The following is a 24,211-nucleotide window of genomic DNA, read 5'->3' as shown; positions in this document are numbered from 1 at the left end:
ATTATACGTCATAGAATTTCAAAATTAACGGCATTTGTTTATTCTTTTCTTCTCCACTGAGTACCAAAGAAGTCACTGGCACCGATTAAACGAAATTATCGAAAACCCAATTGAAAAACCTATATTTCGAATTACAACCATATTTTCACCCAGTAGATAAAAAATTTTTACTCTTCCTAATAAATAGTTACGCAAATCTGAAATCGACCCCTTTTTTTTTTTTTTCCTCCCTTTTAACTGTTGCTAATCCTATTATTTGGAATCTTTATCAAATTAATAAATATTAGAACAAATTGTCAATTATACCGAGAAAAAAATCGTCTTACACGTCTACGTTCATCCATTTAAATCCAATCAAGGTATGTGTCCCTTTTTATATATAAAAATGAAATTTATTGAACAATTGAACAACACTTAGTATCCAAAACTTTCTTTATTGGTCATGAAATTTTTAAATCATATTACCGGAACAAGTAATTTATTAAAGGATGGAGTTATTTGTAGTCTGAGTTATATATATATTTTTTAATGTAAGTACTCTAAGTTGTATTCTAACACTTTATTTCTCTGTACGCTTCTTTAATAATTTTAAAATATTAATTTTTACTCTACACATTCTTGTAAATACTCTATAGCTGTGGTCATGAATTATTTAAAGTACCTAAATAACTTTCTTCTCCTCCTCTTCTTCGTTTTCTTAATCTTTACTTACTCTCCACATTCATAAAATTCTTCGGCGCATTATTGCTGGAGAAGATAATCAAATATGCATAGAGGTTTAGATTTTTAAGTTTTTTTTTTCCAACACGAAGAGTAATAAAATAAATGCTAATTATGTATGGATTAATTAGGGCATTAGAGCTTAATTTGTTCGAACTTTTTATAAGACAAAACTCGGATTATTTGCTTGTCACATACCAAAAGCCAGTGATATATAGATGAGCTGTTTGAGTGTGATTCTTTACTCATCTAGCCTCTCATTGTGCGGCCATCAAAATGTCTTTAACAATTGCCAAGAAAATTCATCTAGAGTTAATGTCATGACCCAATCCAGACCTGACAAGATATTGTCCGCTTTGGGCCTTAACAAGGCCAGCACGAATTTGTTTCTGGGGCACCCATACACCCCAAAACGTGTCTTGCCAATTAAGGTGTGGATCGCCCCTTATAAACCCAACATCTCTTCCGTACTTTGCCGATGTGGGATTCGCCTAAGGTGTTACATACACCCCCCCTTGGGGACTCAGCGTCCTCGCTGAGGTTTGCCCCATCATCGCTCAAGAGGACACGCGGAGCCGCTCTGATACCATAATGTCATGACCCAACCCAGACCTGACAAGATATTGTCCGCTTTAGGCCTTAACAAGGCCCGTACAAATTTGTTCTTGGGGCGCCTATACACCCCAAAACGCGTCTTGCCAATTAAGGTGTGGATCACTCTTTATAAACTCAGCATCTCTCCCGTGCTTTGCCGATGTGGGATTCGCCTAGGGTGTTACAGTTAATATAACTATTATTATTTTGAAGAGTCAAAAGGGTCACACATACCTTCTTGTAATCAAAATCTTCTAAAATGTTGATTTGCTCATTGTTCAATTTAATATTGTTTAAGATACTGAATAAGAGCTGGCATTCATGGAAAGATAATTATAAGTTGATGAGTGTGCAAGATGAGTGTTTAAAGTAATTATGTTATTTTGACTCGTAAAAAATTATCTTTAAGAGTAATTTAGATCATGAGTATGTTTAAAATAAATAATTTTATTAAAATTAGAATGTTTAAAACAATATCTTGATCGTAAATAGCTCCATCTATACCATATCATCAAATATAAAGAATTCATGCAATAAGTATCTATTTGAGTTTTCTTTTGATTTATTCCTCTTTACTTTGATTATCTCTCTCTAGCTGCCAAGTCTCACTACATTCTTATTGTTCTAGAGTGGTGCTATTAGCATCCCTCTGAAATCCTTTAAAAAAAGAAAAAAAAAATCTAAGGGTCAAAGATGCACATCAATTTTTCAATAAAATAGTTTGTATGTTTATCTTTATCACTATATCCCCTTTGTTTTTTCTCTATCTCTAAAATCTCTCTGTGCACCATTTATAAATTTTCATCTCTTGATGTATTTGGTTTTATCTACTATCAACTATTTTGTTACTTGTTTCCTTTAAAAACAAAACTTAATATGATTTCTTTATTTAGTTTCTTAAAATTCAAAAACAAACTATAAATACACAAGTTTAATGGTCTCCGCTCTGTTAAATGAGAATTTTGAAAATAAATATGGCTATACGAAGGGTATGCAAAATTAAGAATTAGGTAGCTTTTCGTTAATGTTTTTCAGATACAAGTTTCACAATTATAGAGAAGGTTCCCTTATCTCAAATGGGGTGTGAACAATTTTTAAGTAATAGAGAAAATATACCTTAACTAAAGGTAAAACGTAAAAATAGATAAAATAATAAAAAAAAAAGTTTTGTGGGAGTATTACAGGCTCCTAGTTGTGCCACTCTTGTTATTATTGGGTTTGTGTAGAGGGAGCCCTTCCAGAAATTCTCTAAGGCCTGGGCCAAACTGAGGCCTACGTACAATTTTGCTCGCCATCAACAGAAGAAACAGAACTCTAGGGATCCAACTGAAAATTTCACTTTCCCACCGATGCCCTCAGTCTAATCAAAAAATTGGTTCCCACTCCGATTTATCTTCAGGTGTATATGGTCCTTGAAATTTCCCAAAATCTTGACCAATTACAAGACACCTCCTTTTCCAGTACGAGGGTTCTGTCTGTGTCACATCTGCTATTTACTCTGGGAAATTTGATTTCTGGCCCCATACAGTAAACCTTTATAACACTAGCTCATTTCAATAAAATTAAGGATCTCCCCTGCAACCAGCAAAAACGAAGACAAATTATGGCGCCGGCCTCACTTCCCCCATTTGTTTGTTACTTATTTTTACTGTTACATGTATTCTGGAGATTGTGTAAAATTAATTGTAGTCTTTGCTATACATTAGCAACTCATATCGACCTTTCTCTAATAACTAGTTACTGCTACTAAATTGCAAATACTTGTACTATTATTAGGATTCTACATATTCTCCTCAAGTTAAGACATTTTAGTTAGCTGCCTTTTTTCATTCATATAGGGTCAATTTGTCATATCTACTTATCTTCTTCAAATAATTATACCCTTTTCATCAAATCAACAAAGACTTCCAATGAGAACCCTAATTATTGGCAAGGAACATTTTTTGTCACTTTGCTCCATCCATAACTAGTGGCATAGAAAGGTTCAGACTTTTCTTCACAAGAACTATTGTACGGCTTACCTAATTATAAAAGGGAGAAAGAAAAAATGATCTGAACTTTATTAAGATATGCAATTTATAAATAATACCCAAGTTTTTGAATGAAAGTGCATTTAAAAATAGGATAAATTGCTAAAACCACATATATCAGAAGGTCGAAACTGAAGTTGGCAAAAGGAATAGGGAGGAAAAAAAAAAGGAAGCACAAGTGGCAAAACATTTGCGGATGAGGAATAAAAGCACCCACCACTAATGAAAAAATTGCATGGAATGTGGTGTTCCGATTGGGGGAAAAAAAAAAAGACAAAAAGAAATGGTGGGAAATGACACTACGCATGAAGCCAAGAAAGTTTATTTAAGTAACCCACCAACAACACAAGCAGCAGACACACGCACACACTTGCACTTGCACAAATAATTCAGTCGCACACTCGAATCCACATATAAAAACAAAAACAAAATACAATCTTTCTTACACTTTCACAAAAATTCACTTAATTCTTTTTTCTTTGAAGTTTTTCCCAGAAGAAAGACTTTCTACCACTGACAGTTTGAACACCAGATAAAACATAGAGATCCTTTCTTTTCTTTTGACTCTCTTGAATAAGAAAAAAAAAGCCTCGAAACACTTCAGGCCAATGGCTACCCCTCTGACTCTGAAAAGGGTGTTTGAAAGTATCTGTATCTCCTCTGGTATTGCTGGTTCTTGGAGAAGCAGAAGAGCTCCACGTAGCAGAAGGATGATTCAAAAGGATGCTGCTGATCAACAACAAGGTGATGAGTTCCAACATGCAGCCGCTCGTTGTCTCTCATCTTATTATAGTGTTTTTGTTGCTCGCCTTGCTATCATGGTTAGTCTAAATTTTGTTTTTGGATTTTTGATGATCGTGTTACAATCTTTCATTTGTATGGATGCTTCACATTTGCTTCAACTTGCAAAGTTGAAGCAAATGTTTTGGTTTTGATATTCTGTAACATGAACAAACATTCAATGGCATGTATCTGCTTTAAAGTGTTCGAAAGTCGTACTATTGTGACTAGATAATTTTCATTAGCTTGAACATGCAAAGTCTAGAACTGTAGCAGTAGACGTGGACAAAATTTTGGTATTTCTTCTTTGTTTTTCAAACTGAAATTGACATACAGATCATTTAGATCAGGTTAGCCTAGGCAAACCAGTTATAATGATCTGCTCAGTCAATAGTCACGGCCTCTTTGAAGTGTTGTTTGAATAAGTCAATCGTAAAGGTATTTTCCTTAACATGAACAAACTTTAGTTATAGAGATGGATAAAATTTTGATTTTCATGAACTATTCTCAAACTTCAATGACACGCGAACCAGATCAGCCATGGTAATTGAAATATAATAGTATATTTTCTGCCTGTCATTTTCTATTTGGAGTGTGCTAGAAATTGCCGAAAGTTTGAACATGCAAATTTTAGGACCTTAATTGCAGAGATGGATTAAAAAAAAAAAATTAAGTTCTTATATTCTGCAGCATGCTCAAACTTCAATTTGACAGACAAATCATTTTAGCTTTGGAAAATGACTTAAGATGATATGGTTTCTGCTTCGTTCATTGTCTCTCTTTGGGGTGTTGCTAGAAACTTTCAATCGTGTTGAAATTTTCACTAGCTTGAACATGAAAAATTTCGGTAGCATAATGGATGAAAGTTTGGTTTCTGTATTCTTTAACATTCTCAAACTGCAATGGATTACATAACAGGCTAGCCATTGTAACCGTGGCTTTAGTATGAATTATAGTCCACTTGCCGCTGAAAAAAAAGAGCTCTCGTTTTCAAATTTTTTCATATTCATTTCTGGAACAGTATACTGACAGTTTTGAGAGCTCCGTGCGAATTCTGTTCGGTCATTAGCTCATTGTAAGTTGTGATAGAAAAACTACATAACAGACTTTCCAATGGAAGAGATCAATGTACTCTGCAACAGCATAAAAAATTAATGGAATTTAATTGTTTTCCATTTGCAAAAACTCAGTTATATGATTTTTCACATTTCAACGGAAGGAGAATTTCTATTTTTGTCATTTTAATGGTGTATATGTTGGTAGAGAGAAAGTATTGGTCTATTGCTCTGTTTTGGTTTGATTTACTGGTTACTTCTGAAAATCGCTTAGTGCAGATCATGCTGGCCATTCTGATTGGACTGCTAACTGTACTGACATGGCATTTTACAAGGGTCTACACAACAAAATCACTGGATACTTTGGCATATGGCCTTCGTTATGAACTTCTACAACGTCCTTTATTGCGCATGTGGAACATTGTGAATTCCACTGCTGAGATAACGGCTGCCCAGGTTAAGCTTTCAGAATATGTAATTAAGCGGTACAACAAGCCTGCTACTCAAGCAGAACAAATCCAGGTAAAGAATTAAGTTTTTGATTTAGTTCTTGCAATGTGATTATTGCGAATGTTGTTGACACCTGGCAAAATTAACTATTAACTTCAGAATTTCTCTGTCAATTCTTGTTAGCTGTATGAAGTGATGAGGGATGTAACCTGGGCAATGTTTGCGAGTCGCAAAGCCCTGAATGCCATAACTATAAACTACAAAAATGGTTTTGTCCAGGCATTCCATAGAGATCACAGGAGTAACAACACGTTCTACATTTACTCAGATCTTTCTAACTATTCAATTGGTACCAGCGGCCCATATGATTCCAATTTGATCTCTTCGCGAGAAGGGTGGAATGATCAATCCATAAAGGGTAATATATCCGCCATTTGGTACCGGGAACCACTTGATCCCATCACTGGTGAGAAGATAGGAAAGGCAAGCCCCATCCCACCGGACGATCTAATTAATATTGCAGGAATATCTCAAGTACCTGATGGAGTGGCTTCATGGCATGTAGCAGTAAGCAAGTTTACTAATTCGCCATTGCTTTCAGCAGCATTGCCAGTTTGGGACCCAACCACTTCCAATAAAAGTATTGTGGCTGTTGTGGGTGTCACTACCGCACTTTCTAGTGTAGGCCAGCTGATGAAAGAACTTGTTGAAGTACATAGTGGGCACATATATTTGACCTCTCAAGAGGGTTACTTGCTAGCGACTTCCACAAATGCTCCTCTTTTAACAAATTCATCAACGGGACCAAATCTTGTGAAGGCTGTTGACTCTGATAATCCTGTAATACAAATGGGAGCTCAATGGCTACAGAGTGAATACGGAAGCAAGGTTCCCCCAGGTCATGTGATTCATGTACAGAACGCCAAGCTTGGCCACAAGCAATATTACATGGACACATTTTTTCTAAATCTAAAGAGACTACCTATTGTAAGTTTCGACAATGTAGAAGACGCAATCTTTTTGTTACATAATTCTGTTGTGTGCCTGAATTTCTTGTGTGATTGCTTATACCAATATTGCATTTATTGCCATTACAAGCGTCACAAGATATTGATTTGATTCACACTGTCTGCAGGTTGGTGTCATTATCATTCCAAGAGAATACATAATGGGAAAAGCAGATGAGAGAGCCTACAAAACTTTGATTATACTGATATCTGCATCTGTATGTATCCTGGTCATCGGATGTATTTGCATTTTGATTTTGACAAATGGAGTATCAAAGGAAATGAAACTAAGAGCAGAACTGATAAGCCATCTTGATGCAAGACGAAAAGCAGAGGCCTCAAACAACTACAAAAGCCAATTTCTAGCAAATATGAGGTCAGTATTCCCACAATATCGAAAGTACTATAACACAGTACATACTAGGTCATTAAAGGATTCATGACGGCATATGCAAAAGATAAATCAGAAACCGTGAATAATTTAAAAGAGAAATCATTCCAATTTAGGCCGGCAACTATCTTCACTCAACCACAATGATTGGTTTTTACACTTGCTGTGCTGCCTGTCAGAAGTAAATTGCCTTTTTGTTGCGTTGCAGTCATGAATTGAGGACACCAATGGCTGCTATAATCGGGCTACTGGAAATTCTTAAATCCGATGATCAATTAACCAATGAACAATACTCCACTGTCTGCCATATTAAAAAAAGCTCTTATGCTTTACTCCGACTTCTTAATCGCATATTGGATCTCAGCAAGGTCAGTTACATTACAAGTCAATACAGGTATGTTCAAAACATTACGTTCCGAATCAGTAATCATTTTCCTACTAATTTCTCTGAACACTGGACAGGTTGAATCAGGAAAAATGGAGTTGGAAAATACAGAGTTTGACTTGCAAAAGGAGCTCGAAGAACTGGTCGACATGTTCTCTGTGCAGTGCAGTAATCATAATGTGGAGACCGTATTAGACCTTTCAGGTACAACTTCATTTTTTTCCTACTAATATATATTTCTGGCTATATCATATTCTGACGTATGATTACAAATCTTTGTTTCCTTTTAGATAACATTCCACGAAATGTTCGGGGGGACCCTGGTAGAGTCTTTCAGATATTTTCAAATCTTATTAACAACTCTATCAAGTTCACATCATGTAAGTGCAGCAATCACACAGCCAAGTTTGCTAGTTCGAGTGTGGCGATACTTCATGCAGACTGATATAACAGTCCCATTTTTGATAAATTTTGTGGTAGTGGTCGCGTGATTAGAGTTAGCTCTTATAGAAAATTGTTTCAAATGTCTTGCAGCGGGGCACATTATTATCCGTGGATGGTGTGAGAATTTGGACACTTCTAAAAACACCGCAGAGTTTCCTACTGATCGCAAGAAATTTGGGCGTGCATTTAGGACAAAATTGAAGCAACAGGCGAACAACGCGATGAATTTTCGGGAGGATAACAAATTAGCACTTTGCTTTGAAGTCGATGACACAGGCTGTGGTACGAATTTCAAATGTCTGAAACCAAATTAAAAATTCCTGTCTGCATTGGTAAAGAAGTATGCCACATCTGAATGATTACTACATGCCTGTTTCTTATGCTGTATAGGGATTGATCAGAGCAAATGGGAAACAGTATTTGAAAGCTTTGAGCAAGGCGATCCCTCAACGACCCGAAAGTAAGTAGTTTATCCTGTCATGGATTCTTCAAATACAAATTTAAATTGACACTTAATCGCATAGATTAACAAAATTTATTCATCAAAAGCATATGAATATTAAGCAATTCATGGAACAATTAAAGTCTTGAGACTTTCAGAATTTTTGTCTAAAGCGTTTTGCATTTTTCCAGGCATGGTGGGACTGGCCTTGGGCTATCCATTGTGCGAACCCTGGTGGGTACACCAATATGAAAGTAGAATTTTTTTTTTAAAGGTTTATTTAATCCGCTAGGTTTGGTTTTGAAATCACTTTCATCTTTGAATCATCCGGGTTACGACAGGTGAACAAGATGGGTGGAGAAATCAAAGTTGTCAAGAAGAACAGCCCAGGAACTCTGATGCAACTATACCTGCTCCTGGGCGCGTCTTCAGAATCAAAGCAGATTTATGATGCTGATTTTCCAAACACTGTGGTGAGCAAAATTACATCCTTTGGAACATAAAACACGTCACGTGGGTAAAAGCTCACACATTATCATGTCAATGTAGGTGGTGCTTGCAACAGTTGGTAGTATGGAAAGAATGATCATTTCCCAATGGTTACGCAAGAAAAAAGTGTCCACTTTGGAAACATCTGAGTGGCATGAGCTAACTCAGATTCTCCGGGAACTCCTTGATCCTATCAGTCCAGTCTCTAGTAATGGTTTTGATGCTCCATATTCATCAAGGGAACCTTTGAAAGCTGAGATGACTAACATCAAAGCCTTGATTGACCCAGTTTATGTTGTAGTGATTGATATAGCACTACTAGACTTAAGTTCAGACTTATGGAGGGAACAGCTAAACTCCCTTGACATATTCCACCGGAAAGCGATGTTTGCATGGGTAGTAAACCATCAAACCACATCTCCTATAAAGACAGAGCTTAGCAGGGAAGGACAGAATATAGTGGTTACCAAACCGCTCTATAAAGGAAAGATGATTCAAATTTTGGAAACTGCCGTGAGGGGGAAAATTCTTGGAATGCAAAATAGAATTTCAAGTACAACAAATGAAGGTATGTAATTCCTAAGAATGTCTTGAAAATAATTAATTCCACTAGAGGTACCTGCAGCTTAGTTAATTCTTATGGATCTGTCTCTTTAATCGCATTAGGCAATGGGGAGGAAATTAGGGGAAGCATTGCAAGTTATAGTGCATCAAAGCACCAGACGTTCAGGAAGTGTTCATTTGAGTTCAGTAGTATATGTCCAGGGGAAAGCAGTTCCAGAAGAGAAGATCTAATTCACACCATGTTCAGGTTAGAATATGACACATGAGATACTATATACGTATATTGCTTGTCGACAATAAACAAGCAATTTCATTGCTGCAAATTAAACTTGAATGTTAAACTTCTAAATGCAGGGAACGGCATCAGATTGGTAGCAGTCGTCGAGATCAACCTTGTTCATCTTCGAAAAATTCCTGTAATCAAAAGAGAATTCTTGAAGGCCTAAGGATACTGCTAGCTGAAGACACACCATTGATCCAGATAGTGGCATGCAAAATATTAGAAAAGGTTGGAGCAACGGTTAATGTCGTGCCAGATGGACTGCAGGCAGTGGAAGCTCTGAACAGAATGCTTGCAGCAGAAAGTTGCAGAAGGAGATCTCTCCTGCAAGGATCTCCATCAGAAACTCCTGATACCCCTCGATTTGACTTGATCTTAATGGACTGCCAAGTAAGCAATCAAGTCTCACTCCTTGGTATCATTTTGCTAACATCGAACGCGTACATTAATTAATTCAACAAAATTCTTTAACGTGTTTAACGTCTGTGTGACAAATCAGATGCCGAAGATGGATGGTTACGAAGCAACAATAGAAATCAGGAAATCGGAATCAGAACACGGTGCGCGCAATATTCCTATTGTTGCACTAACGGCTCATGCAATGAATGCGGATGAGAAAAAATGCTTGGGGGTGGGGATGAATGCGTATCTAACAAAGCCAATTGACTCAGAACGAATGGTATCAACCATTCTTAGACTCACCAAGAACATGCCCTCAGAAGCTACAGGGACTACAAGGTAGGCAATTTGGAGGTAGCCATATCCCCGGAAAAATTTTAAAATGCATGCAACACTAATGTCCTAGGAATATGTCTAATTTCAGCTTTCATTACTGTCGTGAAACTGCTACTCTAATTGCCCTTTTTTGGCCGCTGTTGCGAAACTTAAAAGTGTATGTGAGTTTGGTGTTCTCATTTGATGATGTTGTGGAACTAATTACTATGCATAGTTTATCTTAAAATAAACCACAATATTATGACAGTTTTATCGTTGACTTAATTACAAGCTAAACTAAATAAATCAGGGAAATATTTTTAGAAAACAAAACTATTAATTAGTTTGATCTTCATCATATGTAACATCAACCAAAAAAACCCAATCAATGGGAGGTCAATATTCCAAAGTATATTGACGAAACAGGACTTAATATAGGATTGTACGTGCTTAATGTAATCTTAAATATTGAATTAAAAAACCTCGGTTTCTAAACTGAATACTCCATAAGAAATGATTTTGATTGCTACGTGTGCAAAATATTTTTTAAACCATTTACAGAGGATTTGTTCTCACCATTATATTTATTAATTTTATGTATCATTTCTCAAAATTGAAAAAAAAAAACAAAAAGGTGATTTTAGTATTTTTTTAGACTCTCCTCCAATAAAATAATTTTTTTTTTCATTGTGTCATGTTTATTATAAAATATAAAATATTAGGAGTGTGTGGTTAGGGATGGAAAAATTCGGGTCCGGGTCCGGGTTCAGCCTTTCAGGATCCGCACCCGGACGAATATTTTTCTGTACCGGACCCAGACATAACCCGCATTTTTTCATTCCGGGTCCGGTCCGGGTTCAACCCGGAAAATCCAGGTTTACGGATTGCAGGTTTCCAACCCGGATTGATGAATCTAATTAAAAAAAAACTAAAAATTTAAGTAATATAAAAGAAAAAAAATTAAATTTCATGAATCGAACCCAATCATATAATTCAGTTTGGTTCATATTCAGTTTATGCCTGCCCCTCAGGCACGACACTATAGCTTATGTACTCTGTATGCATTGAGGTAATTTTTGGAAACCTCTTTGGGCATCAAACCCCACACTGCAAGTTGTTAGCCTAAAGGGGTACACATAATGTAATTTTGATGATAACAAACATGTGTCTTAAGTAAAAATAATAAATATTGTATTTCACATTTTCATTAGTTTTTTAAGGATAATATTTATGCAAGTGAATCAAGTGAAACCAAGATTGAAGACACTCAACGGACAACGGCGACATCAAGAATATAGTTTAGAGCTCAACAAACAAATTAGTGCGATAAATTCTTGTAAAGCCAGTATGATTTAATTGATGCATGATTTAGCATTTGAAAAGCTCAAGAGATTAATTTAATTAAATACTTTTCATAAACTAAAAGGTTTTATTTTTATAAAGTAAAGTATTTTGTGGATTTAAGTAATTTGGACTTAAATGCTAAGATTTGAAATCTTTGATTTTAATAAGTATAAATTTCGGAGTTGGACGTTTTTACAAACATTGGAAATGTTTTGGGCCATACTATAATTTATGAATATTTTGGACTAAAGTGAAAGGTTTTGAGAACTTTGAAAAATATGAGTATTATGTTGAAAAGGACCTTTGTGCTAAATAATAAAATCTTTGGGGCCATATCATAATTTTAGAAAGTTTAGGAAAGACAATTATTCTTAGGAAGTTCTGAAATTGGACATATTTACAAAGTTTTATGACTTTTTGGGCCATAATATAATGATATAAAGTTTTGGGCCAAAGTGTAATTTCAGTGAATAATATTACTGTAGCAAAATTCAAAAATAACGGTAATATCACTGTTCCTGAGCGGCTAGCCGGATAATCAAGTGGCTAACCGCTTGGGCGCGGGAATTTGCCTAGAACGGCTAGTTTTCGGGCTTTCATTATAAAAACTCAACTCAAACTTCATTTTAAGCACTAATACAAGAAAAACCAAGATCATATAACATATATTGAGCTTCCATTTCGTAAATCATCATTTGTTGAATCATCATTGAGCTATAATTTGTTTATTCACTCTTAAAGAGAGTTCCATTGTTGTGATTTTCTTTTCTCATCAAATTGTGAGTGTACAAGTGTGGGAAACACTTGAGGTGAAGAGAGTAGGGATATAATCTCTTGTTGTAAAGGTCCATTGACACCTTGGAAGTCAATTGTAAACATTTGAAGCCTTGGGAGGCTTGGATAATGAAATCCTCAAGCCGGGTGAGCTTGGAGGCGTGGACGTAGGCGGGGATAGCCGAACCACGTAAAAATCCTTGTGTTTGTTTTCTCTTCCCTTACTCTTTTAATATTGTGCTTGATTGAATTTATTGTTTTCATTTGATTAAGGCAATAGATTAAATTGTTGTGCGAATTGTATTGCATAAATTTTAAAATCTCAATTCACCCCTCCTCTTGGGTTGCATAACTTACATTTCACAAGTTCCCCCACCTACCACCAGACGGTACTCAGCACCACGCCAAGCCACAGTCACAGTCACGTCTACTGCACCAATTGCTACCGCAGCAGAAGCCGAAAAATAAACAAGTCCATACAAATCAAATGACAAATCAACTGAAAAATCAAATGGAAATACAAATCTAGGATTTCAGCAAATTAAATACAAATCCATGGCCTAAACAAACCAAATACAAATTAGCTTGGTTCGAACCATGTAGGAACAGCCGCGACGCGAAGGTGGGCAAGACGAGCTGCTGATGATGATGATGAACAGCCGCAAAGGTGGGCAAGTGAGTGTGACGACGACGATGTTTTGATTTGATTTGATGAAGATGAGCTGAAGAGAGAGAGGAAATGTGTTGATGCAGCTGTGAAAGTGTAAATGAATTAAGCCCTAAGGCACCTTTGGGTTCTTTTTTTTTTCCTATTTATATTAAAAATATTTTTTAAAATTTAATATTAAAATTAATAAATTTCCGGGTCCGAATTCCGGACATACAGGTTCGCCTAAAACCGGACCTGGACCCGGACATGTGCGGGTTTGTAAAATGGGTTCCAGATTCTGTATTTTTATACATCCGGATCGGGTTGAACCTGGACCAGATCATCCGGGTTCAGGCCGGGTCCAGAAAAATTTGCCATCCCTATGTGTGATGGATAAGGAGGGAGTGGGAATAGATGCTTCTCCGTGCAAATTGAGATCCCCTCAATATTAAATGTAGACAGCAGCAAGAAGTCCGCTCGAAGTAGATTCAATTCGCACTCGCAAAGTGACTAAACTTCCTTAAATTACGGAGTTGCGAGCAGATGATTTCTTGAGGAGGGATCCTACTAGAAGAGATCTAATCCAAGTCAATCTAAAAATTCGGTCGGACTTAAGTCCTGTTTGAAATTAAGATGCTAAAACTTTTAAACTATAATGTAAAAAAAGTTGTAACTATAAAATAAAAATTAATAATATGTAGTAAATATAAATTTTAAATAATAATTTTGACAAAATTATTAAAGATATAATAAATTTTCTATTATGCAAGTGAAAAATCACATCAACATAGATTTCAAGCTACAACAGCTAGTGTTTACCAAACACTTTAATGCTGCCCAACCTCAATCCCAAACGCACTCTTAGAGATCAACTTACGTATCCTCTCTGAAAAATCAGGGCACTAACTTGATTCACTAACGTTCATCTCCCAATTTAAGAGTCATAGGTCTCTAACCTTTATAAGGGCCTCCGAAAAATTCAAATTGGTATGTTTATCTTTCTCTCTCTATTCCACAAACTCTCTTCCTAGGGAAAAAATAGTAACAAAAGTTTATTCTTTTTCTTCTTTTTCTTCTTAATTTTCCGTCCTATTTGTGAAAAGTTTTTCAGTAAAAGTAAGTTAACTGAGGTTAGATACTTATATATTCATTTTATTAATAAACTCAAAGGTAGATACTTATATATTCATTTTATTAATAAACTGAATTGAACGTTGGAGGATTAACACTGCAAAAATCTCTAGTGTTTCTCTAATTGTTCACTATGAACGCAAACATTCTGGAGTGTTCGTGGTTGCCAGTTATTGCTTGAGGCAAGAAGGTGTAGCTCAAAACTATCTTCCCAACTACAATTTTTTGGTGTAGGTATTCTGGTCGAGTAAAAAACAATACATCGAGTTTACCCAAAAGAGAAACTAAAAAAGTTCTATAACTTTTCATCAGAAAAATGATGGCATCTCCTTCACTCATTCTATTGAAAATAACACCATCAAATGCCACACACAAAAATTCCAGCAAAGAATAACACGCTGCCCATCCCCCACAATTCATTGAACTCACTCATTTATATGTAATTAAAGACAAATTGATGAGAAAATAAACCTTGTAGTACAAATTAACAGATCACAAACAGAAGGAACATTGAACATATATAGAAGTAGTTAAAGAGTGCAAACTTCATACATATAGTGCATGTTCATCATGTTCTTCAACAGTGCAGACTGACATAAAAAATAAAACAGGGTTCAAATAATTAAGCACTACAGCTTTAACATAAGACAGAAGATAATTTCTTGCATGCACCTACAAGAAATTATTTACTACATATATCATGATGATTGACCCCTGCTATAAGCAGTGGTGGATTTAGCGGCTGCTCTTTGTCGTTCCTTCTTCCAACGACGGCTCATCGAGTCTCTTTTCTCAAAAAAGTCTATCTGTACTGCCCTGCATTCTAGGGTGCAAAAAGCATAATCATCCCTGGGGAAATTTTTTTTTTTTAAAAAAAAGAACTCCATTAATGAATTGTGAAATTAATATATGTTATTGATGAGTCGAAATTGAAAGTTTTACTTATAATTAGGGGCTTGTGCCCGTTAGCATTATGTGCTAAAAATAGAAAACAAAATTAAATTCCCACAACAATTAATCTCGAGGAATAATTTCCATAAAAGTCAACATTCGTCAGAGCAATAAAATTAATCTCGAGGAATAATTTCCACTATTGAAAATTTTTAAGCATTCCCCGAGAAATTAAATAAAACAAAGAAATAAATAGAAGTATACGTGTGTGTTTATTTTTTTATAAGGGTACATAAAATATTTCAAGCACCAAGAAATCAACTATTTTTTTTTTCCTTTTTATGCGGATAATATTAGTGGACCTTTTACTAAGTAAATTAGAAGTCAAAACCCGTCAAAGAAACCCTCTAAAATTCATAATTTGAGAAAGCATGTCTTTGTTTCATCAAATTCCTTCGTAACAGAAAAATTAAAACACACGCACACACATTAAAGTGTTGAACGAAGAGAGTGAGAAGTGCATCTCCTGTAACATGAAAATGTCATCACCAGTCTCAAACTTCCTACTCCAGATTGCGCAAAAAGAAATAAGGCCTCTCAATGTCGACAGAAGCAGAAGCAGGAGCTGAAAGTGGCTTCTGAAAAATTCTTCCAGGAGAGGAGACCCGCATGGACATGGATGGTCTAGCCAAGTATTGAAGGCCAACAAGTCCTGGTCCCCCACGCCCATGGGCACCAGTGCCACCGTAAGGCAATGGCCTCTGCAGTGAGCCACCATTATCAGCAGAAGAGTGGCTGCAACGGCCAGCACCATGACCCACCACCGTCGGCTTCGGAGTTGTGGAACCAAGAAACAGTTTGCTGCCCCAGCCGGTTTCAAAACCCACCGAAATCTCCCCTTCCTCATTACCCATTTCAAAGACTACTCGATTACTCTTACTCTCGAAGGAGGAGGATTTGTCTTTCTTCCCTTTGGAGAAACTTGCTTCTTCCCAAAATTCATTTTGGAGTCCATTCTTTCTTTCGTTTTGCTCTTCCGTGTTGTGATTGATTTTGTTACAATGTCAGCATCATTTATAACAATATTAGGAATATTGTCCTACCAGTTTAAATGTACAACTCAACTAATTAGGCAGAGATTAGATTACAAGAAAAATAAATCAAATTGAAATTTTATGTTTAGGATGTGAATAAGTCCGCAGTGGCTCGGAGTTCGTGCCATGTTTGAGCTTTTTTTTTTTTTTTTTTCCAAATTTTGCATGGACAGTGAAAAAGAAAACGGCAAGCCATTATCAACATTCTCAGCTAAATTCTGTGCTTCTTCACTTTTGCAACTTTTCAGAGCTAGAGTCCATTATATTCGCATAGACTATATTTACCCGTGACTAAACTGTTGAAAAAATAGCATGTATATATGTTATTTTAAGGCACATTTTGAGTTGGTTGCACTTAACAAAAGTGAGAAATCTTGTGAGGTTCGGATTCTATTCCGTTAATACTTCAAAAGAATAATTTTATTTTCTCAAAATGGTGCTTGAGTGAATGAGAAATTGTCTCTCAAAGTTTACCTTTGAAGTTGGAAATTTGAAAGGAAATGAGACTTATCTCACATGGGAAAAAGAAGCCAAGGGATTAGTGTTTATATATAAACACTTAACCATGCATGAATAAGGATAGAGGCTCTCTCCACACGTGCGTACGCGGGGGGTTACAAATTCAAAACCGATTTGGTTGAACTCGGGTGCGCACGCGAATGTCAGCCCAAAATTATCCAAGCTTGCATGGCACGTTTTGAATTTTTTTTGTAACAGTTTCACACCTCTTTGAATTCAAAAGATTTGTAACAACTTTACAATTATTTTTGGCTGTTACAGCAATTAAATTGCTCATATTGAATTTCGAAATTCAATTCTTTTGCTGCTGTTACCTACCCACATGAGTATAAAAAGGCACCTTCCCTTTTTTTTTTTTAAACGAACAAAAAAACCAGCACATAGAGCACTTGCAATTTTTCCCTTTCCTCCTTTCATCTGTTTTTTTCTAATCGAGTTTGCCACTGTTCTGGTTCGCCGGAATTACTTGTTTGTACTTGACCGAAAATTCGTGCCCGTTGTATCCTGGGAAACATCTACCAAAAGACCTAAAACACTTCAGTAGGTAGTAAATCTGTTTAAGGAAATTGTTCTGTGCAGGCCTCGAGTTTCATTTTTTCTGTTTTGATTTTTCTTTTCACTGCTGTTTTCAGTTGTAATTTCCAGTGTTGCTTCAATTAATTTGCCTACTGGTTTTATTTGTTTGACTCACTGTGTTTTAATTTCTTACATAAACATCATCATCACCACTCTCTTCATCTTAACGAGACCTAACCATCCTTTTTCAGAAACAACCAAAGTAAAAATAAAATAAAAACGAGACCTAACCTAAAAGGGTATTTAATTAATTAAATATATATCTCTTCAAGTATCAAAGAAATGTATGTTGGGTAATTAATGCTTCGAGAATTTCAGGAAATAGCTACTATTAATTAATTAACTAATTCAATCCACTTACGTAACTCTTTGGTTGCAATAGGATTCTGATTCTGGGCTATTTAATTTAATTTTCTCTTCAATTAAATTGCACTAAGATTTGAGATATTCGCTGTGATACCATCTTAGAGAAATTGTATGATCCAAAAAAAAATTAACTTGATATATAATGACCCAATAATAATGAATGTGTGTGTATTCACACACACATATATATAGTTCTTCTATAGAGCAGACACTTTTATTTTTATTTTTTTCATGCAGATACTTTTCTAAATCATATAGTTTAAGAGAGGTGTTTGGGGATAAATAGAGTATTGAAAATGAAGCGCCACGTGTCGATGCAAAGGTTATGTAATTATTAGTTATCCTCCGGGGTACCCAACCTACCCCATAAAATTCGGTATTCGGGATACTCGAGATACCAGACCTACACTATAAACTCGGTACTCAAGATACCCGACCTACATTATAAACTCGGTACCCGAGATACCCGACTTACACTATAAACTCGATACCCGAGGTAACCGACCTATACTATAAACTCAGTGCTCGAGATACCCGGCCTACACTATAAACTCGGTACCCGAGGTACTCGACCGACACCATTAGCTCGGTACCCAAGATACTCAGCCTACATAATAAACTCAGCACCTGAGATACTCGACTTACACTATAAACTCGGTACCCGAGGTACCCGACCTACACCATTAGTTCGGCACCCGGGGTACCTGACCTACCCCACAAAACTCAGTACCTGGGGTACACCGAGCAAGGAAAAAAAGGTGAGGAAAAATGTTCGTAAAATATCAAGAGATAGATGGGCTCCAAATCTCAAAAAGATCGGCTGAACACGTGTCAAAAAGTAAGGAATCGGTGAGGAAATCTCGTGCTACAAAAGAGGAGACAGCCGCCTGTCACGCCAGCGAATCCGCCAAAAGTGTGATATTGTGACAGTTGGGACCACCAGCTTTTCCTGCTACGCCTGCAAAATTACAACGGAATTGCAGAGGTACGCGGGACCACTCCACTATGCCCAACACGTGAATACGCCACAAACTTGCTCTCCACACATATTTTTGAAACGCCTAAGCCGCCATACACATGAAAATAAGAATATTCCTGACATGACAGCAGGAAACGCCACTAAAATAGCTCCAGGTGGCACGGCGACCGGGGTACACCATATAAATACTCAGGTTCGATTTTTATCAGGCAAGTGAACACACTCACCACAAAAAAGAAACGAGGGTTTCTTCAACCTCAAAATCTCCATTACCGAGAGCTTGCAAGCTCTCTAACCTGAGATAACCCAACTCTGACTTGAGCGTCGGAGTGTGGTCGCCGGCCACCCCCGGCTCCACCTCTGACTTTTGTTTGGTTGTTTCGCAGGTTTAAGGCGAGTTTCACCAGCCCTCTACACCTAAAGTCAGACCCCCTCCATATCCTCCGTCATCTCAATCCTCCTCCACTCCACAAAAAGCCCAAACAGCCCGCACGTGCCGAACAAGCGAGGTACCCCGCTCCCCGACAAAAATATAAATTTATTGCTCTTGGGTTGGTTTTGTGGTTTTTTATTCATTGACCCAAAATCAGCCGCAAACAAGAGGTAATTTTTAACTCTCTTAAACCGCACAATTTAAAAGCGTGTTCGTATTAAAAAAATAACAATTACTAGCGTGGGCACTTGAGAATATTAATTATGTATTTAGTAGTTTAAGAGCTTATCAGTATTAAGAAAATTGCAGGTGTCCACACCTAAAAATGATTATATATATATATATATATATATATATAACACCACTATAAATTTTTGCAAATGACCAATGTAGATGCTACTTTCACAATTTTATCATCTAATTAACAAATTCTTAACGCTAATGAATATTTGTCACTAATAGAAGTCTATCTTTAAGAGTTGAAAAGAAAACGTACTTTTGCCAAACTGAAAGGGGAGATGTAATTATCCGTTAAAATTGAAATGGAAAACACCAGTAAAAATAAATTGCACAGTTAGCGACTGGATGGTTGCAAGTTGGTTGAAGCATTTAACTCTTTTTAAATATATATGAAAAAAAAATGTTTGGCCAAAATTAGTTTTTCTATCTTCATCCACGTGAACAACTTGCCGAATATTGATGGCGTTGGACTTACATGATGCTCTACGTCACGAGTAATATGTATCTTACGCAAATTATTGATGCTAAGTACACGAATATAGAACTTAGCTGAGAATGTGCAAAGCGAATAATAATGGTGGCCATTTTCAGTCGAAGCAAATTTGGAAAAAGTACAAACTACCACGAAGTTCACAGAATAGCTCATCACTGACCATTGGATAGTGTTTGAATATTAATCTCATTATTTATGCAAACTAATCACTGAATATTAATTACCAGAAGCTTGAATTGCATAATACAAATATATATCTTCTTTGATTGGTTAGTTTGCCACCGTTTAGCCCAAATTTCTTTTGACGTTTCCAAATTGGGACTATACACCGATAAATATAAAGCATTAAAGTACCTACGAATAAATACCACAGTTAATCCAAAAGATTTCAAGAACAATACAAACCCCCAACCTTTTACTTCTCCTTTCGTTTCATTCAACCCCATTAGTCAATAATGATAAAATAATGTTTTATATTTTACAACTTAATAGTTATAAAAGTGCATCTAATGAAAAAGAAAAATAATTAAGAAACTTTTAATACAAACAAATATACAACATAAACATTTTGATTAATCTTTAAAAATATATAGACTAACTAATTAAGTGATCGGCTTAAAAACTAGGACTTAGAAAATATTTACCTCCAATATTATCATCAATTATTCACCGATCATTCATGTGTATTAATCATTAATCATTAATCATTAATCATCAATTTCATGTGTATTTTATTTTACGCATGAGAAGCCCACAAATCATAAGAAGGTCCTAAGGAAAATATGACCTGATAAAGTTACAAATCATATGAATGAAACCTCCAGAGGGCCATAATAGTGTAAGAAGCCACTAGCATTACGGGACCAATCTTCAAGCCATCTGTGAGAAAGAAAATTGGGCGTTTAAGTTGCATGCACCACTTACGTAAAATTCTTTGAAGGGTTGGATTTCGCGTCGATATAAGATGCGTTTTTAAGTTTTTTACAAATACATGTTAAATGCATATTTATAATAGTGTCTATGGTCATAATTTAATTAGTTGTATCATTTTATCCAAAATCACCAAATTGAAATTTTATATTTTGCTTGAAATCAAAATTCATTCTTTCACGTGTATATTTTAATCATCTATGATAATGTAGAAACACGCATGACAAAAATCTAATAAGATATAACACAAAGAGAAATTCAAAACTCTCTCATCATGCCAATATTTATGCCGAATAAATATTCCCTCCTAAGAGAACATATTAATTAATTGTTGCCCAACGACATGTGTTTGTCCTCTTGATCGCATAAATTTCTATATACTATACAAGAATAAATAAAAACTAAACTAATAGCAAAATTACCTAAATTTTAAATTAATAATAAATTTACCCACAAATTTATTATTGTGTGGTTGAAGTGGGATTTAACGGTGGGGTGCATATAATTTTTTCTCTACTTAATTCATGTCCTTTAGTTAACAACAAATAATATATCTGTATTTACTTAGAAAAAGCTCATACGAATATAGAAAACATTATTCCTTTGTCAATTAAACTACACAGACATGAGTGTCAATTAGCATCGACACAGCCCAATCAAAACCCTAGATCCTGTAAGACACCAGACCGCGCTCTTGCATCTTCTATATATATAAGCAAGGCCTTGAGATATATCCAAACTTGCACCAACAATCAATATTAATTTCTTTCTAATCAAGTAATATATTTTCAATATTAATTTCGTTCACTCATAAATTAATTTTAATAAATTTGCTATTAAAATGGCCAACTACAATAACCGTGGCGAATTTCTCTTGGAAGCACTAAATGTTCGAGTAGTAGGTCAAGGGCAGTCAATCATCGTGTTTTCCCACGGATTTGGGTCTGACCAATCCGTATGGAGTCGCGTTATCCCTAGTTTCACCCGTGCTTATCGTGTAATCAGCTTTGACCTAATGTGCTCAGGAAGCTGCGACCCAACAAATTATGATTTCCAAAGATACGCCACTCTTGATGGTTACGTTGATGACTTGCTCAGCTTTCTCGACGCCCTTGAAATTGATCGTTGCGCCTTTGTTGGTCATTCAGTATCGGCTATGATTGGTCTCTTAGCCGCCATTCACCGTCCCAACCTTTTCTCAAGACTCATTCTCATTGGCGGTTCTCCAAGGTATGTATAATTGTTTTATTTAATTAATTTCTGGATCATTTTAATTCTTTTTTCCGTTTAATTTACTACTAATTTATTAGCTTGCGAGACGACACTGATCTATGAATATGACGAGCAAATTAATTAAACTTAAAATGAATGAATTAATGAATTCATGATCAGGTTCACGAATGATGGGAATTATATTGGGGGTATTGATCCAGCTCACATGGAAGAAGTGTTCCGAAGAATGGAGAGCAATTATGAATCCTGGGTCGCAGGCTTTGTACCAATGGCACTTGGTGCGGACGTGCCTGACATGGCTCTCCAAGAATTCAGCAGGACTTTGTTCAGCATGAGGCCTGACATTGCCTTGCATGTCGCAAGAACAGCGTTTGCAGCTGACCTAAGGCACGTGCTGGGCCTTGTTAGGGTTCCCGTTTGTATAATTCAGAGCTCTGTTGATCTGTCTGTCCCGCCAGCGGTTGCCGAGTATATGCGACGCCATCTCGGTGGCCCGACTGTGCTGGAGTTTCTGCCGACGCATGGACATTTGCCACATGTTAGTTCCCCTGCTCCTGTCGCTAATGCTATCCAACAACTCCTCCGTCGAAGGTTTTGACTCACTTATATATATGCTCTCTCTTCTTCAGCTTGTACTTCTGTACTAGTTAGTAGGGTTTCTATTGCTGTTGTCCGATGTTCTGTAATTTTAGGTTAATTATCGTTTCTGCAAATTCCAGTACTAGTTTTTTTTCTTTTTTTAATCTTATTAAATGAACGTAAGACCACTCTTTACAAGAGAACAGGAGGCGTGTACACACACACACTGACACACACACAAAATGAATTAAGGAGTTTCCATATATCTGAATCTCATTACTTGATGGGCCGGGGTTATTTTGGCAAGAAAAATATCAAGACTCTATCCCTGGAATTCGGTAATGAGATTTTCAAAACTTAACATTATATGTTTATTTTTCTTCAAGAGTTTCATGAAAAATTTGATTAAAGGGATTGATCATGCTATCTGGTACTTACGAGAAGTCGGCAACTCTTTCTTCTTAAAATTAATAATCCCGAAAAGGGTGTAATTTGTTACTCAAAAGCAAAGAAAACAAGGTGTTCGTGATTGAAACAGAAACAAATTAAAATCCATGCAAGGCTGACACGAAAAAAAAAGGGACAAATATACAAAAGCAAAAATAAGAAAATCTACATCATCCTAAACCCAAGTTGCCTGTGGACTATGTGTGTGTCATGCCAAAATGCCTTGCATGCGAATCACATCAAGAAATGAAGATTAAGGAAAACTTAAATTTTGGTTAGAGCAATTAATCACCAATTCCTAGTAATCTTCTGCAGATTTCAAATCGATTGTTCTATGATCACAATTCACTTTACATTCTTTTCACATAGACCACTAGTGTAGATATCTTTAATTTGTTCTATGAAAGATTCCCCTTCTTAATTTGTTCTTTTTAATTTTTCCAATTTCGTAAATCTTAGTTTTTTGTTATTTTTCCAATTTTGGAAATTTTAGTAAATATACACTTAATTCTAATTAACTTCTTGTATATGCTTGGTTAAGAATTAATTTATTCCTTAACTATTTATTATAGATTACATAAGTATTCTAATTTAATTTTAAGGATGTGAGAGGAATTTTGTAAATTGGTTGCAGTAATGGAATTGTGGAACCTGGCAATAGTTGTTCACATTATGAATTGTCTGTAAATTATTGCAGAAACTTACTTGAAGAAGGAAAGATGCTTGTTGTCCTTTTTTCTCGCCAGCTGAACAGGCTTTTTCTTGAATTGCATGTGATTCATTCAAACTTGTGAACATGGCTTTACCACAAAAATAAGCTCCATGCAACTGTTCATATAGGTCTAAGATGTGACAGAAATTTTCAATTAGCTTGGATTTATATATCAAGCATATATCATTTTGGCTGCATCCTTATCATTGCTGAAGATTTTTAATCTTATGGTGTGGCTTTTCTTGTGCCAATTATTTTTTATATCATGAGCTAGGTCTATTTCAAATCTGGTTGTGATGCTTTTTCTGCTTGAAAATCAAAGTTGACTGATCTAATTCATTGAGGGAGTCCCTAGATAAAAAGCTTGCAAATCCATCATTATAATTAGTTATGCATTCGGGATTCTTTTCATATATCTTTCTATATATTCTTTTCATATATCCATGATAAATTATTTGTTTTTGTTCCAAAAAAGA

The 24,211-nt window shown here is 35.8% G+C and overlaps 2 protein-coding genes across 4 annotated transcripts; both read left to right on the top strand.

Moving 5' to 3' along the window:
• Window positions 1–3,690: 3,690 nt before the first annotated feature.
• LOC102628085 (histidine kinase 1) lies at window positions 3,691–10,553 on the top strand. Of its 3 annotated transcripts, none has more exons than XM_015525907.3 (15): window positions 3,691–4,165; window positions 5,459–5,701; window positions 5,813–6,616; window positions 6,765–7,012; window positions 7,236–7,395; window positions 7,490–7,616; window positions 7,703–7,792; window positions 7,947–8,138; window positions 8,247–8,316; window positions 8,490–8,532; window positions 8,640–8,771; window positions 8,848–9,355; window positions 9,454–9,598; window positions 9,706–10,021; window positions 10,131–10,553. In XM_015525907.3, exons 1-15 carry the CDS (start codon window positions 3,953–3,955, stop codon window positions 10,371–10,373), a joined length of 3,534 nt encoding a protein of 1,177 aa, XP_015381393.1. In that variant the 5' UTR covers window positions 3,691–3,952; the 3' UTR covers window positions 10,374–10,553. The 3 variants fall into 3 exon arrangements, with proteins under 3 accessions (XP_015381393.1, XP_015381395.1, XP_052287469.1); XM_015525909.3 differs by having other exon boundaries at window positions 4,026–4,165; window positions 5,515–5,701; window positions 5,823–6,616; XM_052431509.1 differs by having other exon boundaries at window positions 4,026–4,165; window positions 5,515–5,701.
• Window positions 10,554–21,491: 10,938 nt separating this feature from the next.
• On the top strand, window positions 21,492–22,710 carry LOC102628372 (strigolactone esterase D14). Its single transcript, XM_006466915.3, has 2 exons — window positions 21,492–21,994; window positions 22,157–22,710. Exons 1-2 carry the CDS (start codon window positions 21,606–21,608, stop codon window positions 22,593–22,595), a joined length of 828 nt encoding a protein of 275 aa, XP_006466978.1. The 5' UTR covers window positions 21,492–21,605; the 3' UTR covers window positions 22,596–22,710.
• The last annotated feature ends 1,501 nt before the right edge of the window (window positions 22,711–24,211 follow it).

The sequence above is a fragment of the Citrus sinensis genome, chromosome 7 (assembly GCF_022201045.2).
Source record: "Citrus sinensis cultivar Valencia sweet orange chromosome 7, DVS_A1.0, whole genome shotgun sequence".
Lineage (NCBI taxonomy): Eukaryota > Viridiplantae > Streptophyta > Magnoliopsida > Sapindales > Rutaceae > Citrus > Citrus sinensis.
Note: the sequence above shows the minus strand (reverse complement) of the source record. Positions and strands in the feature narration are given on the sequence as shown.